The 18566-nt window shown below is 39.7% G+C and overlaps 1 protein-coding gene across 1 annotated transcript in view; it reads left to right on the top strand.

Annotated features, from left to right (window-relative positions):
- The window catches only part of LOC126458261 (esterase E4-like), a 108682-nt gene that overhangs the window by 67596 nt on the left and 22520 nt on the right, over positions 1–18566 (top strand). The window contains exons 7-8 of the mRNA XM_050095186.1: positions 4505–4680; positions 8576–8723. Coding sequence (XP_049951143.1) covers positions 4505–4680; positions 8576–8723 — 324 coding nt within the window. The remainder of the gene's footprint in view (positions 1–4504; positions 4681–8575; positions 8724–18566) is intronic.

Genomic DNA, 18566 nt, shown 5'->3' with positions numbered 1-18566 from the left:
ATTGTAAGGCTGTGAGACAGTATGGTTGCATAATGTGTTTTAGTCTGTTTAGCTTGACTTGTTTTTCCTCATCTATGACACAAAATCATCTAGTGGTTTATTGTTTTATGTGTGATCATATTACCTTGCATTTTCATTCATTTACAATATTTAAAAAAATGCTTTCTTTATTAGCAAATATTTTAATGCCATTTAGTCAATATCAGACCCAATGAAGTATTTGCAGTAACAGATACTCCATCATGGAAGTAACAAACATAAAATGGACAGGTAATCATCCACCTCTAGCTGAGTGATGCACAGCAGTTATACTCACATAATGCTATAAAGATTTGTCTAGACTTCAATATGTTGACCCTTATCTAATTTAAATACACACTCTTCCACACAAAGTCATACAGAAACTGAAATACACTCACCCACAGCCATTTCAGTATGTCATCACACAGTGTTTGCACTTAAACTAAAAGGGAGTGGTACTTCAAAATATAGGAAACTTGCTCTTCTGTTACGTGTGCCTAAGCATCACATTTATGTGGTTGCCTTTCCTCATTTTTATTGATTAAGTCCAAAGAAATATTTTTTTGACAATATTAGGAAAAGAATAGATTGCTGCTCACCATACAGCAGAGATATTGAGTCGCAGACAGGGCAACAAAAGGCCTACTAAAATTCCTGCAAACACAGCTGACACACACATGACCACTGTCTCTGGATGCCAATGTTAGACTACAAGAAGTTGGAGCAGTAAGTGAGGGGGAGAGCAGGGTATGCGTTGGGGGACAGTAAAGTAATGTTTGCAGGAGGATACAGGGATGAGGTGGAGAAAAAGTAGGGCAGCTAGGTGCAGAGTTGGGAGCTAAGATGGAATGTGGGGGAGGGGGGGGGGGGGAGGTGGAAGGAGAGAAGTAAAAACACTGTGTGTGCGCTTGTGGGATTGAAGGCTGTGTGGCAGTGGAGGGTGAACAGGGAACAGGGAAGGGTATCGGTAGGTGAAGGACAATGACTAATGGAGGTTGAGGCCAGGATGGCTACAGGAACATGCGATATATTGCACACGAGTGCACACCTGCACAACAGAGAAAATCTTGGTGTTGGTAGAAAGGATCCAGATGGCACAGGTTGTGAAGCAGTAATTAAAAAGAACAATGTGTTGGGCGGCGTGCTCAGCAAATGTGTGGTCCAATTGTTTCGTGGCTACAGTTTCAGTGGCCATTCTTGCGGGCACACAGCTTGTTGATTGTCATGCCCATGTAGGACAAAGCACATTGGTTCAGGCTTAGCTTGTGAATCACATGACTGGTTTCACAGGTAGCCCTGACTTTAATGGGACAGGTGATGCTTGTGATCAGACTGGAGTAGTAGGTGGTGGGAGGATGCATGGGAGGGGTCTTGCATCTACCGTATTTACTCGAATCTAAGCCGCACTCAAATCTAAGCCGCACCTGAAAAATGAGCCTCAAAATAAAGGAAAAAAAAATTCCCAAATCTAAGCCGCACCTGAAATTTGAGCCTCGAAATTCAAGGGGAGAGAAAAGTTTTAGGCCGAACCTCCAAATCGAAACAAAGTTGGTCCATTCTAATATGAGACACAATTTAGGTCGAATGAATGACGATACAGCTACAGTAGTTTGGTTCGAGTTGTAAGCTTAGCAGTTAAGCTTTACCAGGTAGCCATTGCTATGCGTCAGGCGCTCCGTCCGTATTTATACGGATACCCTTCCTTTTTCACGTGCTTCGTCTGGTTTGAATCGATTGCTTATTTTGCTTTGATCTGATAAGTGCCGTTTTCTATGTTATAGGTGTTTACGTCAGTCACTCTAAGCTGAAAATGCATTACTATACTGTGTCATGCATTGTTTGTCGCATTCTGATAGTGCGTGTTTACGGCCTGTCGCTGCTCGCGGCATGGCTTGCTTTTGTGGGCGCTACCGCCGCCTACAATTAAAAAAAGAAAGGAATCATCTCATTAGCGAAACAATGGCAAGAGACTGCTATTTGTTGTTACTTACACTGCTGCTTTCTTTGATAATGATCAACAAGAACCAAATAATAGACTGCGTATGATAGAACATGTTCTGAACGAGAGTTTGGCGAAAATTTTTCTCTGTTTGAAAATCTTCTTTAGTACATCAAATTCCGCACAGAAATTAGTCATCTTAGATTTAAAAATCTAGTCAGTTGCCGTGCTTCATTTCTGACTGTATCACTATTAGGCATAAGAGTAATACGAATATGAACATGACAAGGTATGTATATTCTTCCGCGTTTGCTGTTGTCTCACGCTAGTTTCGTAGTTTATTAGGCAGACAGGATTTAAATGAGATAGAAGCAAACACGAAAGAATACATGGCAAAATGTTTATATTCGTATTATTCTTATGGTGAAGAGAATACTGCATGTGATTCACATTTCATCAAGTTCCTATTAGCAACCATCTCTTCTCACAGGTAGGAAAAAATTCAGAACGTAGAGTTGGCCATATTGACAAAAATCCCAGTCTTGCCAGTCGGATTTTCGTAGTACATTGAAATTCTGCTACATTCGAAGATGAACAATACGGAATTTGTATTTACTTCGTTGGATAATGTATGAAAATGCAGTGGTCGAAACTCGGGCGGAGAAAAAAAAGCTCGTCTTCCAATTTTTTTTTAAATTTTATTTACTGACGCAGAGGTTTTGGCGCCAGTATTTATCTTTGTGCCTACAAAGGATGCCTGTGTAGCGCTACATATATTCGACGGCAGAAGTTAGTTATGGCGGCACCTACCAACATTTTTCAGAACTTCCGCTTGCTTCGCAGTCGATTCTAAGCCGCAGGTGGTTTTTTGGATTACAAAAACCGGAAAAAAAGTGCGGCTTAGATTTGAGTAAATACGGTAGGTCTGTTACAGGGATGTGAATCATGAGGCAAGAGGTTTGGAGCAGAGGCTATGTAGGGAATGACAAGGATATTGTGTAGGTTCAGTGGGTAGGGGAATATCACTGTGGGAGGGGTAGAGAGGATAATTGGTAGGCCATTCTACATTTCAGGGCCCTGCTAGAGGTAGCCAAAACCTTGGTGTTGAATGTGATTCAGTTGCTCCAGTCCTGGGTGGTGCTGAGTCATGGGAGAAATTCTCCTCTGTGGCTGGATAGTGGGACTTTGAGAAGTGGTTGGTGACTGAAGAGATAAGGCACAGGAGATCTGTTTCTGTACATGGTTGGGAAGGTAAGTACAGTATGTGAAAGCCTCAGTGAGACCTTTGCTATATTTTGAGACGGACTGCTCATCTGCATGTTGTCTGTTTCAGAATATGGCCATCTGGCTGAAAGCTTACATGTTTAGTATTCTTTTTGTTGTGCCTGTGTCAACATCTCTGCTATATGGTGAGTAGCAATCTATCCTTTCCAGAATACTGTCATTAATCCATAACAGATTCTCCTATTTTTTTCTGCCATGTCAATAATTCTTTAAAATTATTGACTTACATCACTGTTTTATGCCAGGTTACTGTCACACACACTTGCTTATGCCAATGTTGTAATGAAAGTACAGCTTACTCAAATACGTGATAAAGGTAATGAAATAAATACAACTGTGTCACGGGCAAACAAAAAATAAGTATGTGAAAGTTGAAATACATTACTAGCACAACAGCACATTATTGTTTTCAACCGTACACCACATTCTTGGCAAACAGCGTATATGTTTACATATTACTACCCTAACATATTTTTTTCCCAAGATGAATATCAATATGATTACATGGATATTAAGCATTTGGGGATAAGCAACAAAATGTAATGTAACTGAGAAAGCGGCAGCTTGTTCTCAGTCTTACTGTTAACTTCTTCTCAGACTTACTGTTAACTTCACACCATCAGATTTACCTTGTTTGTACACAATTTGTTTAGAGTAGTGTATTGATTATAAACTATCAAAGCAGTTTTTGCTTCACATTGTTGCACAATCCTTAATGTCTCTCTTCATTGTGGGGCTCATAGTATACAATGAATGATTGGATGTATGACGCATTCCATTCTGTACCTGCTTAATATATCAGAAACAATGCAGTGACATATCATTATTGTGACATCTTATAACAGATTACAGAAGGCAGCATACCAGACATACTTTACTATAATTAATTTAAATTTGTAAGAATTTCAGTGGAGAGGGAAATTTGTAATCTGAAGATGTAGTATCATTATGTGGTCTTCCCTTATGTTCTCACTCTCTCTCTCTCTCTCTCTCTCTCTCTCTCTCTCTCTCTCACACACACACACACACACACACACACAGATGGGCTGGGGGAGGGGGGGGGGGGGGAGGAGGAGGAAAGCATACAGAAGGATTTAATGACTGAATAGTTTGGAACACATGCTGGTATGTACACAAGGTAGGGCTAGTGATATGGTTAGAAGGCAACAGATACCAATTCAGAGTGATCTTCTATTATAGCTACTATATCAACTGTTCAACTGTTTGATTGTAACTGTATATTTTAAAATTGTCTTCCAGAATTTCTCCGCAGTAATGTATCACAGAATTTGAAAGAGAATTTTGTGTCAATAGTTTTAAACTATGTCCTCCAAGAGATCAATGCTCCAGGATCAAATGAAATTGCTGCAGAGCTGACGAAATTTTACCTCAATGATGAACCAATAACAAATGCTTCAGGGGATGCTCTCGGTAAAGTAAGTGAGAAAGTAGACATATTTAAAGCTATAATTTATGAACAGTGATTGTAGGAAGGTATGAAACTTTATATTGTTTTGTTTTCTTTGTATAATCAACCAGTGTTGTATCAGAAATGGTATGTTTATATAGCTATTTCATACAGCATCTTTTCTTTTTAATCATTGCTGTCTTTCAAATTTGAAAATGTCAGTGACTAGCGTTTCCATCTCAAAACTTCACTATCTGGCAAAAAAGCTCAACACACTTAATGCTGTGCAGCTAGAGACACAAACTATGCAGCTAACATATTCAGAAAAGGATATATCACTACTCGCCCTAAAGATGACATGTTGAGCTGCAGGCAGACACAACAAAAAGACTTAAACATTTAACTTTCTGTCAAAGCTTGCTCCATAAAAGAAAAATAAACAAACACACACACACACACACACACACACACACACACACACACACACACACAAAGCAAGTACACCTCATGCACACATGACCGCAATCACCGGCAGGTTGGACCCGAATGGAACTGTCACATTGAACAAAGGCAACAGTCTGGGGCGGGCAAGGGGGAGGGATATCAGGGTATAGGTTGGGAGAGAGGAGAACACTGTCCGGTGGAGTATGCAAGGGACTATGTGGCGGCATGACAGGATCACCGCACTCTGCGTCAGGAGGCTGTGGGGGAAGGAGATGGGGAGGGAGATGGAGGGAGCGAAAATGGGTAGGAGGGGGAAGGGGAAAGGTGGACGGGTGGGTTGGCAGAGGGTGGCACACGAAGAGGGTGAGGGGATGAGAATAGGGAGGAGGTGATAGGACAGAGGGGGGGGGGGGGGAGGGGACTGTTGGCTGGAGGTTGTGGCCATGATAATTTCAGGTGCTGAGAATGTGTTCTTGTTGGTGGTTGGGGGGATCCAGATGGCATGGGTTGTGAAGCAGCCATTGAAATCTCACATGAAACCAATGCCATCTAGATCCACCCCACCACCTCCAGCTTTTCTGATCTGCACAGATGGGAGCTTTCCTTACAGTACATCCTTCACTCACATAACCTCTGTGGCATAAGCCTAAGGTAACTTGCTGACCCAACACCCTCCACCCAATAGAGAGAGAGAGTGTGTGTATGCGTGTGTGTGCATGTACCATCCCCTGTCCCAGTAACCCTGCCCAATTTGTGTCAGCTAGTTGTGTACTGCTATCTCATGCCCTAGTTTGTGAAATTGCATGCCCAGCCGTCTGCCCTCTGCCCCCCCTAACTGCTACCCCAGCTAGATCACAGGCAGCTCCCCTCTCTCCCATGAGTCACTAGACACTTTTACTTCCAACCCCTTCCCTGCATCCCGCCTCCCTCCATCCCTCACCCCACCCCACCCTGCACCCCCACCTCACCCCAGTACTAGTACATTCACCGTGGGCCAGGTAAGAGCTGGCAGTCGACTGAGCACAATGTAGCGAGACAGACATTTGCATGTAAATGAGTGTGTATTTATTAGTGTGCATGTTTCTCCTACATGTTTCTCCTACAAGCTTGGAAAAGGAATTTCATTCTGAAAACTAGCAAAGCTCTATACCTTTTGTTTGTATACCTATCAACGATGCAGTGTTTCTGCCTTTCGGTGAGTCATCTCCTTTATTCGTAAATAATTTATATATTGAAAGTTTATTTACAGTTGCTGCTGTCAGCCATGTTTAGAACTCTGTTGAGCCCAATTGGCCTGACAGGCTCAACTGAAACGATTTTGTTCCCCTCTCCACAGTTAGTTGGCGGGATTTCCCCACTATTAGAACCTCCTATCTTCAGGTGTTGTTTACAGTCCCCTCCACTAGTTTACGTGTGACCTTTGTGGAGAGCAGATGTGATGATAGTGGCATCTCCAATTTTGTGAATATTTTGTGAAAATATATAGTACCATGAGCTTGGCATTTCAGGTACATTGTGTCTGAATATGAAATTATCCAGGTGTTCTCTATTTTAAACTCCAGAGTCTTCACAGATATGGCTCAGAATAATTACGACTTGTCTCACACCTGTCATCATGAAGAAATTCAGGATTTGCTGATGTGCACTGACTAGGAAGACCCCCATGCTGTCAGAGGGTCTTGATGATGAGGGTGACATTGTTTCACAAGATGAGGTGGAAGAACGTGAAGGCGATTCTGTAACAGAGCAAGATGGTGAGGATATTGCTGAGGATGAAGAAGGAAGAGACAACAAAGCAAGAAACTTCTATTTGGGAAGAGATAAGAAGACAATGTGGGCCAAAAAGCCAACTGGGAAAAGACATCGGCACTCACCTCCCTGCAATCATAGGAAATGCTACAAATGTTAAAAGTGCAATTGAATGTTGGAAATTATTTATTCACTGATGATTTCCTTGACACCATTGTCAAATACACAAATCAATACGCCGACACTATCAGGGATCATTAATCCAGATAGAGAGACATCAGTTTTGCAGATGTAATTGAATGAAGAGCATTTATTGGTTTGTTGTACCTAGGAGGTGCAGATGAGTGAGGGACACCCCCCCCCCCCCCCCAAAAAAAAGGGGGAAATTCATCTTAACATCTTTATTTCTTCATATTTTTACACCAAATTTAATCACCTTAGAAAATTCTCCATTGACCACAACAAACTTCTTCAAACAATCCTTCCATTGTTCAAAACAGTTTTTAAATTCACTTATTCGGATGTTCCTTATTCCTTCCAATGATTTTTGTTTTATGTCTTCCACAGTGGCAAAGCACTTTCCCTTCATGTCCCTTTTGAATCTGGGGAAACAAAAAGAAATCACAGGGGGCTAGATCCAGTGAGTAGGGATGAAGGAAAAGGACTGGTGAGGTTTAGGAAATGGGAAAAGCTTGGAAAAGTTTCCCAGAACCCAGGTCTGGGGATACTTACTGATAAGTTGTCCAGAAATCAGGTCATGGGAGACTTACTTATAAGTCTCCTTTGACCCAGGTTTCTGGATGACTTTTCCAAACTCTTCCCATTTTATAATCCTCACCAGTTCTTTTCCTTCATATATCTTCCTTCCCCTTCAGTGCTTCTGCCAGATGAAGGAGCCACTGGTTCTCAAAGCTTGCATATTTCTGTAACCTTTAGGTGTGTTTTCTCCTGCTACCACTTGGTGAGCAGAATTTTTTTTTAATCTATACAATTATGAGTAATGTCATTCTGTTTGTTCCAAATTGCTTGTGAATTTCTTGAGTTGAGGATAAAAATTTCAAAGTCTTCCAGTATTTTTAATCTTGTCCTGTAGGCTCTATGCAGCACTTTCACACTTGCACTGGTGTGAACTAACCTATACTTACACTTTTTTTAGGTGTGTCATCACGGTCCACCATTCCCATCATAGAATTGCTTTGATCTTGTAATGTATTTCCTCCCACTCCGTCTTATATAAAACTTAACACAATTGTTATAGTTTATTTTATATGTTCTTGAGTCACAGTATTTGCTGGCTGAAGAATGCTTGTTCTGCTAACTGTTGAAGCACCAACCAGATCTCTTTCTGGTGTTTTGTTGCTTTAATCCTGTTTTAATGTCTCTAACTGAATTGACGAAGGTAGCATCCAATTGCTGCAGATAAATTTTATGAGTATCATTAGAAGAATGTGTATTACTAGTTTCCCTTCTAAGTACTTGTAAGAAACTACTTTTTTGGCATGTAGATGTTTAATTTTGTAAAACTTTTTACATCCTAAATAAGCATTATAAACAATAAGTGTATATCCAATGTTTGCTTATAGTAGATTTTATACATCTGATACCACTGAGAGCAGGGAACACGTTTATAGCCTCCAGTATTTCTTCAGAAATAAATATCATAAATACCTAGTGAATCATATATTCTCTACTCTCTGCTTCATGTATTAAATTTGTTTTCTTTTTTGCAGTTTTATTCTGACATTATTATAAACTATCCTGTGTATAGTACAGTCAAAATAATGTCACAGCTGAACACAGCACCTGTCTATTATTACCACTTTACTTACCAGGGCAGATATAGCTGGACGTACATACCAGGAACACAGACTCCTGATGGTAAGTGTCTTCTCCATGGTGTTACAATGTCCCATTTCAAACAGTTACTCTGATTAGTTAAAATATGCAGGGCTGCACAGTATTGTTAAAATATAATTTGCTGTTTAAACTGATGGCTTAGACCTTCAGTACCTTGCTTTTACTACTGTCAGAGTAGAAAATCTTTTTAAGAGCAGTGGTACTGTGATACAGTGGCAGGATGGCTTGGAGGGGGTGAGTGATTCCGTACCAGAGATGGATGCAGTTGCAGTAGAAGAAGGTAGTCTGTCAATACAAATGCCCTTTAGTGTTTATTATGTCCAGTTTTTGTCTTCTTGGCCATATGTCTTGATCTCTAGAACCTCAGCAAGTATCATAAATATGCTGCCACAGCATCTCGCAGCACAGCTGTCATCACAGCACCATCCTTGTCAGTGGCTGTATATACCAATCACCTACTGTGCTACGTCAGGCCCAGTGGATGTCTCATGTAATCCGTCCTGTAGCAGACATGGCCTAGGTGCCTGCTGTTGTTGCAGTGAAAGTAGCCATGTGATGGTAGGTTCCTGAATCAGCTGTGGCTGGCTGTGTCAGTGCAGGATGGGGATAATCTTACTTCAAGTCCCGGAACATGAGAAGCTGGCTGGATCCCAGTAAGTAGACCCATGGTAGTGGGGCTGTCAAGAGCCTGGGTTTTCAAAAGGCAGTTGACAGTTTGAGGCCCAATGTTGATGTTGATAGTTGAGTCATTGGTATGTCGTTGTCTCCGTAGCAGCATCTGTCACAGGCTGGGTGTCATAATTCAGTCCAGCTGTCTAATGGTGACTAGCCACTGTCAGGAGGCTGGTTACTCAGAAGAGGTAGCACTGTCACATTTTTCTGAGGTGTGGAGGATTCTTGAAGGGCAATCAATGTCTGAGAAGTTGGTCATTGCCTTTTGGAAATAGATCAGAGCACAGAAGTGGCTTGCAGCAGAGGGTGTTGTGTGCATAGGTCATTGACATCAATGGCCAGTGCCCAGAGCATGGCACTGCAGCTACAGGCACCATTTGATTCATTATGTTCTAGCCTTCTTAGTTGAATTTGTCCTTTCAAATACCAGTTTGAAAGTGAACTGCAGCAGAAGCACTAGAATATTTATGTTTATATACATTTTGTGTCCTGTTTTGAGTTCTGCTAGCACTCTTGTTAGGAATGGAATTTGGGCAACTTTACACTTGAGCTGGTAGTAAGCAAAACATATTATGACTAGAATTATGTAGCAGCTGAGATTTCAGTTCCCAATGTTTTCAGTTGGTGGTGGTGTTCTGTACAGTACCTTTTCACGTCATAAAAAGCAGTACCTGTTATGGCTAGAATTATCTTTTCCTTTGTTCTGCACTAGAGGGCTGGAACAGGAACTGCTACCCCTCATCCTAAATTAGATTTGTACTGTGTACATTTATATACTTTTCTCTCTGCTGCTCGATGTCCCCCTTTAGTAGGTATTACCAGTTATGGAAGCAGCCTCTCTGGGGTTACTTGAAATGGACGAGTATGCCCTATGTGGAGTGCTGTGGGGTTTATTGGGAGTTGTAATTTAACATTAACAGGTGACTGTCATTTCTACTACTTGGTAGGTTCCTTGGTGATGTGAAAGAAACTTTTTTGCCTTCCCCTTCCATTTCATCATTTTAACTTGGTGCCCTTAATCTTTTTGAGAATTGTTGAACTGATTACATATCTTCTCCTGGAGGGGCTTTGCATAGCTCAGAAGAAGGTGACATTGTTTAACCAAAATAACCTCATATGGGGACATGCTGATATTGTCATGAACCTTAGTTATATGCCAATATCATCGAAAGAAGTAGGCTGTCACAGTCGTTATGGTGACTATTGACATAGTAACTCAATATTTTTCCTATTGTCCTAGTTCATCCATTTGCTTGTGGCACTAACACACTAGTCCTGTGATTCTTAATGCACAATAGCTGACACACCTACCTTATTAAGTCTGACAAAAATTCATGGCTTGGTTTGTTGCTACTGCCTCAGGTGTCCCAAACTTTGTTATCCACTAATTATGGGGGGAAACCAAATTAGAAGGTTCAAAAACTCTGATTTTTTTTATTGCATAAATCATTAGCTTAACTATCCAAGAATAAATATGCTGTCAAAATTTCAAAGCAAAATTCTCATTCGTTTAGATTTTATGAGCATAAAACTGCATGCGCATCTTCTAACATATGAAGATTTATCAAGCGATGAGATACCGAGAGATGTTTCGGTAGCCACACACAAGATGCAAATGAATGTTTTAATTCCACTATTAGGCCATTGGCTCCTAAACACTTGCACTCCAGACTAAAAGTCATTGAATTGGCTTTGTATTTAGCAGCGAGATTATTCAATGAGGGAAAGTCATCCCTTCTGATGGTCATGAATGAGTTAGGAATTGTAGTAGGCATGCAAAGCTTCAATTATGGTGAACAAATGGATAACCAGCATGTGAGCTGGCAGAATCAACATAGTTCATTGGAATCAAAGGAAGATTGGAAAGCTTGTAAAGCACTACCACAAGTGCGAAACGAAGCTTATGGGGAAGGAGAAGGATTAGTATATGGTGCTGGAATCCTTTATTAATCGGTAAGCATTTTACATTATTGTTAACTTCCTTGAATTTCTAGTTTCACATTTGCGTGCAGTCTAACTCGAAAAGTATTCTACTGATCATTGTGAAAAAAACGGTAAAATTACAAATTATATGAACCAACTTGTGAGATGATATCATGATTTTAAGGGTATTTTTCTTTGCATGACTAGAGAAAAAAATTCACCTGCATTGAGGTTCATATTCTTAGAAAATAAATTATTAATGTAAAATCAAAACCTTTTTGATTTCAGATGAAAATCGGAATGTCTGCACTGCACGCAATTTGAGAATTATACTCACAACCTTGAGCGGAAATCACAGAATTTGATTAAATCCTAATTAATTCTTCCCACCCAAAAAATCAGTGTCAAACAGCTTCCTAATGTGGTTTCTCCCCCTTAACCATTGCTTGTGCCATTGTTTCTGGTTGCTGGTCTGGTATTGTGATCATGACACAAAATGTGAAAAATGATCAATTATTGTTAGTGCATAATGGTTCCGCGCTGGTGTTTGAGCAAATGGTTCGATTATGTCCATGCCAATTATCTGAAATAGTTTATCTGCCTCTGGTGATATCTGTAATACAATTTTTTGCTTTCTAAGCTGTGCTCTTTGTGCCCATGGGATACAATTTTTTACGTATTGTTCTACATCTTGCTTATATGTCTTCCACCAATAGTTTTCTGCAACCCATCACTCTGTGGCTCAGTGGCCACTGTGTCTGCCTAAAACGGAATCATGTGCTGACTCAGCAGTTTGTTTCATAATTTTGCTGGTGCCACAAGGCACTGAACACATCTTTTCTTTCTAGACAGCAAATCACCTGAATTGCTGAATTTTGGTTTCTTCACGAAGTGCTAACAATCTATGTTAGCAAATTGTTCTTTCTGTCATTCACCTGTGTTTACATTATCACATTCCATGGTGAGTATTTTCCAATTTAGTCTGTCTGCATTCCATGTGATTTACCTAGTTGATACTTCAAAATAAAATTGCCTTAGTCTTAATGCCCATCTGGTTGGATCTGTAATTCCCATTAGCCATTTTAATGTCGAGTGATCATTTATTGTCTTACAGTACAGTCTGTACAACCAACAGTGGAAATAAGTGACTCCATATATTTCCTTTTATTTAGTTGAATATTTTTTTCAGCCTTATTGAGTTGTCTTTATTAATTTGCTATTGAATGTTTTTCTTTTTTTTCCCATGTAATACTTGACTTAGGACGCAATCCAAGGCATGATTCCAATTGCTATTTTGCAGTCCAGAGAACACTGAAATTTCTTTCCATGTTTTAGTAATTGTGTGAGGAGTTTTATGACTTCAGTGAATTTCAGAACGAATTTTCTATGAGAATTAGCTATGTCTAAAAAGACTGCAATTATTTTTCTATAGTGGGTGTTGAGCTATTTCTCACAGCTTTAACCATTTGCAGATTGGTACACACTACATCCTGACCTATAATATGACCCAAGTAATGGATATCCTGTTATACAAAATGGACTTTTGCAGGCTGAATGTTTGTCGTGAATCTAAGACACTGCATAAAGATATCAAGTGCTCATGGATATCCTTGGAGAACAGAATGATGATGTCTAAATATACCATGTTTGCTTTTTGTTTTACTGCTTGTGAAACCCCATCTACAAGATGTTGGAATATTGTTGGTGCATTTTTTAATCAAATGGCATTGACAGTGCTGGTGGTGATCAGAGGGAACTGTGAATGTCATTTTTGGTAATGGTGTTAATTGTAACTGATGGTAACCACTTCATAAATCCATAGTTCTAAAATAATGACATTGACCCAAATTATCTGAGATCTTTGTTATATTAGACCTGGGGGAGATATCTGTGACTGTCTGTTGGTTCAATTACTGTTAGTCAGAACAAAACCTGTACACTTTGCCGTGTGATGATCTCTTTCGTATTATTACAATAGATACACCCCGATTGCTTGTACTCTTTTCTGCGAACCCATCACAAAGTTGTTGATATATAAACTCTTCCACAACAGGCTGTAAATGGTACACATCTTGATAAGATTCCTTATACACAGTGATTCATTCCCAGTGGAAATACTACGTTCAGTTAGTGGCATGGCAGGCCGTGGTCCAAGACAATCAAATAATTCAGTGTATTTTTCTAACAACCTCTCCTTATCTACTGTATCATGTCCCTCTCAATGTGGTACCTTCCCATCAGTGTGGCTGAACTGATACTGTTCCAGTGTCATATAGATTGTTGTGGAATCTGTATTCACTTCATCCTCACCCAGTGCTTCTAAGCTGGCTGTCAAAGCACCATGAAATAACATTACTTCTTTGAAACTAAACGTATGTATACTTACAGGTACAGCCTGGCTTCCACTGACTTCTTGTACATAGGACAACTACTTACAAAATGTTGTGCTTGATCCAACTCCTTGTGCTCTGGCAAGGGCTAAATGATATGTAGAGAATTAACCAGCAAATCTGCTCCTAGTCTCTGTATGTTCATCTTCTTCTATGTTCACACACATCAGTATCCCTGTACAACCTGGTACAAGATCCTGTAATTTGAATTTAAGGGACAAAGTATGTAAGTTAGGTGGCCATCCCTGGCCTAGGGGCAATTCTTGTGACAATGTGGATTTTTCAGCCATAAAACCAAGATGAAACAATGTTCTATCTAGCTCTGCCGGCTGCTTTTCTAAGTCAACTTTGGCAAGATGTTCAGTCAGGAAATCTAAACCAAGTATGACATTGTATCTATTATCAACTATAGGGAGTACTTCTGCATAAACTTGGAAGTTATTTACTTACAATCAGAATCCCAGAAGATTGTCAAACCAAATAATGAATGTCAACTCCACCTACACCACTTAACCTCCAATGTGCTGGATTCAATTTTGCTTTACCTGGTATACCTCTATTTGCCATAGATACTTGTGACCCTCTTATCTAATATAAACTTGTGCAATTTTCCTCTCACATAGTTGGTCAGAGAGTCAACCAGTGATTCTGCACAAAGGTGTTTGATGCTTAGGCAGATTTAAAAATTTTTGCACCACAAGGCGCATCAAATTATATGCCCCTCCTCCCCCCCCCCCCCCCCCCCAAAAAAAAACTGGTTTTAAATAATAACTATTACGCGATCACTTCACAATTGCTGTTTTGCGTGGGAGTGCTGTGAACTGTTTCCGTACTCTGCTATTCATTGTTCTGAAGGAGGCGTCAGTGGTCTAGTCGCACTCAATCAAAATGTAATATGGTTCCTGAACTGTACTTGGTGCACAGCAGTGGATAAAACAAACTTAAAACTGCATTGTGTTTACACATTCTTCTGTCAAAAGTCAACAGAAATGAACACAAGGAAAATAACTTTTCTTTTATGGCCTAAATATTCAGCACAGCATGTAGGAGACAATGGATTTTTGTTATACATTCACCTTTAATAATATGTCCTTTACATGAAACCATTGAAAATGAAAATAAAAAAGTTGTGTTATGATCTAAAAATTGAAGCAAATGTGTCATAATTTAGAAATTAATATATGCTTTTACAGAGATGCATTCAAATGGAAAATTAAACTGTCATTTTACGATCAAATAATTTGAATGTGTGGCACATAAAAAAAAACACATTCGGTATTAATACATGAATCTATAGGAAAGTCTAAGAAATGAAAATGAAATAGAGATTTCAGTGCACAAACTAACAGCTAAATATGGACAAACAAACACAGAACTGGATTTGCTATTGCATAATTTTACAGACAAGTGGGGAAAAATCAAATTTGTTTTATAATCTAATAGTTAATGTGTAAAGCATTAGGGTCTGTGTAGCTATATGCTGCATAATAAGTGTACACCACACCTGTAATCCATGTAAGGGCTGAACAGTTTTGTACTGGAGCTACTGCTCTCACCATAGCTCTTTCTAATGGTATTAGCAAAGCTTTTACATATTTATTGACAGAACTGAGATTATTTATTAACACTTTTTCATCTGAGAATTCTCTCCGATAACATATATTTCTGCAATAACTATACATTTCAGCAGACACCAAGAATAAGCATCAGTTGTAATATAATGCCGTATCGGTATGACTTGACTGTACAGCGCCAAGCAGCCTGGGTCATCCAGGTATCGTTTAGTACTGTCAGGTGCCTTCGGTCATGTCTGCACGTATACAAGGTTTAGTTCCACTACCAATGAAGCCATTAGCATCAAGGACAGGTATGAGTACACTGGTATGTGACCTTTTCCTCCTTTCCTCACTTAGGCTTCCCAATACTGTGTGCATTTCTATGTAGCTTCCCACACCTGAGCTACATTATCCAGCACATGCTTAATCACAACCCAAGCAAAAACCTCTTTAGACATTTTGCCCACTTACCACCACTACAAGTACACAGTGTACCTAAAATAAGAAGGAAGAAAAAAGGATAAGAAAAAACAACCATAAATGCCAAAAGCAAAATTCAGTCGGCACTTACTTATACTGCTGCATAGAACATCCCTGCTGCAGAACCTGTTCCATTGCTCTCTTTCATTGATAACCCATCTGAATCTTCACTAGTTTCTTCTGATACCAAAAGTGTTAGGATGGCTTGAAGTGGATGAGTGATTGTCTAGCAGATCACAAAATATTGCTGCAGAAGTTGGAGCATTATGGAATACAGGGAGTAGCTCACAATTGGTTCACCTCTTATTTTAAGAACAGACAGCAAACCCGCAGTATTGAGAATGGCTGTGATATGAGTTCTGGGTGGGGCATAATTAAATGGGGGTTGCCTGAGGGATCAGTGTTGGGGCCACTGCTGTTCCCTATTTATATAAATAATATGCCTAGTCATTCAAAAATATTTCTGTTTGATGACGACACTAGTTTGGTAGTAGAGAGTGTTGTGTGCAACATTGGCACTGTTTTAAATAGTGCAATTCAAGACATAAGTTCATGGCTTGTAAAAATAAACTAATGCAAAATCACAATAAGAATCAGCTTTTACAGTGTCTAACACACAATTCAACAAAACCTGATGTTTTAATTACACAGAATGGGCATATGATTAATGAGAATGAACAGTTAAAATTTCTAGGTGTTCAGATAGATAGTAAATTGTCATGGAAAACCCATGTTCAGGGTCTTATTCAAAGACTTAATGCTGCCATTTTTACTATTAGAACAATATCTGAAGTAAGTGATCGTTCGATACAAAAAGTAGTCTACTTTGCTTATTTTCATTTGTTTATGATGCATGGTATTATATTTTGGGGTAACTCTTCCCATTCTCAAGGTGTATTTTTGGCTCAGAAATGGGCACTTCAGGCAGTAAGTGGTATAAGACTGCGAACCTCTTGTCAACTCCTGTTCATTACTTTGGGTATTCTGACACTATCAATCAATCAATCTCTTTATTCATCCATTAACAATATACATTGGCCTCTCAATATATATATTCTTTAATGTCATTTCTTGTTAACAATATCAGCTTATTCCCAAGAATTAGCTGCTCTCACTCGTTAATACTAGGCAGAAGTCCAGTCTGCATTTGGATCACACCTCCTTGACTCTTGTGCAGAAAGGCATGCAGTATGCTGCTGTATCCATTTTCAATAAGCTACCACAAGATTTCAAAAAAATATTATCAGCAATCCATGCACTTTCATACCTAAGCTGAAGATTTTCCTCATTCTTTCTATGAGTTCCTTGAAAAATTAAGCTGTTCCTGTGTTACATTATTGATTGTGTTTATGTCAAATTGTAGCTTGTGGTCTTTTCAGAATTCATAAACATTTTTATTTTATTTAGAATTACGTTTCTGTTGTAATTTCATGTACTGAAATGTTCCATGACTATGGAGATTTGCTGCTCACTTTGGTCCTATGGAACTAGACGTGTGAAACAAAATATAAAATAAAAAGAAGGACGTGGATGCAGCAGAAGAAGCCCCATAGATAAAAATACCATTTATTATTATTTACAGTCATTCACCCTTCTTATCCGTAGTTCTTGATATCTGAGATTCTGGCAAGTGTCTCCTGTGCAGTTGTCCCCACAGCACTGTCCATATTAGAGGCAATGTATAGCAAGTGCCCGCTAATCCTCCTTCAGGTCCATCATGGACAACTCGTGTAACTGAGTCTGTAACAGACTCAGGCATGACAACTGTTGTTATCGTGGTGAAGGCGGCCAAGAGACGCAAAGCCCCAAACTCTGCACCACAGGATGGCTATGTTTGGCAGCATCAGGGCAGCAGTTGAGCGTTTGAGGCCTGAGAGAGTGTTGGCAGCCACATCATAGGTAGTACATTGTTGTTTCCATGGCAGAGTTTGACACAGAGTGGGTGTCAAACATAGACCGACTATCCAATGACGACTGGATGGCTCCTTAAAGGAGCAGGAGAGGGGGAGGGGGAGGAAGGGATGATAAATACTGCTGCAGGAAGCGGATTATGTGTAAGAGGTAGCCCAACCACATTCTTCCATCATGTGGGGCCACATTCTTCCATCATGTGGGAGCATCTCAAAGGGTAGTCAGTCTCCAAGAACTTGGTTATTGTCTTGCAGAATTAAGTCAGAGCACAGAAGTGACTCACAGCTGAGAGCACTGTGTCAACATACGTCATAGAGCTTGGCATCCAGTGCCCAGAATGTGTCACTGTGGTTAGAGGCATTGTCTGATTCATTGCAGTATGAACAGGAGGAGAAAACTCACATCCTTTCCCAAATGGATTGAGACAGGAAGATGCACTGCCACTGATTTATCTTACCATGGGGAAACCGTAAGCCAGCAAAGCTGAAGAGTGTAATGGGCTATGAATGGAAAGTGGCATGTTTCAGACATTTTCTGATGCCTACACCGTGGCATTAGTGAGAGTGAACATGATCTTGGGGAGATTTACAAAAGAGTTACCATAGCAGTAAGCAAGGCAGGACTACCCATCAACAATTTAAAAAAAAAGAATATATCAGGTAGGCAGAACTAAAACAAATAATGTGCAAGTAAGCAGAACTAAATCAAATAATGTAAATTCTAGCTTGGAATATCAACAGTGTTAGGAAAAAGATACAGTGCTACTCATCATAAATGATGACATGTTAAGATGCAGAGGGACAAAACAAAAAAACTGTTACATATTTTGATTTTGGCCAAAGCCTTCTTCACAAAAGAAAATATATGTCAGTGTTCATGTGTGTTTTCTTTTCTAAAGGAGACTTTGCCGAAAGCTTTGTTGTGCCTGTCTG

This window comes from Schistocerca serialis, chromosome 2 (genome assembly GCF_023864345.2).
Source record: "Schistocerca serialis cubense isolate TAMUIC-IGC-003099 chromosome 2, iqSchSeri2.2, whole genome shotgun sequence".
Lineage (NCBI taxonomy): Eukaryota > Metazoa > Arthropoda > Insecta > Orthoptera > Acrididae > Schistocerca > Schistocerca serialis.
This window is presented reverse-complemented; position numbering and strand designations above follow the sequence as displayed.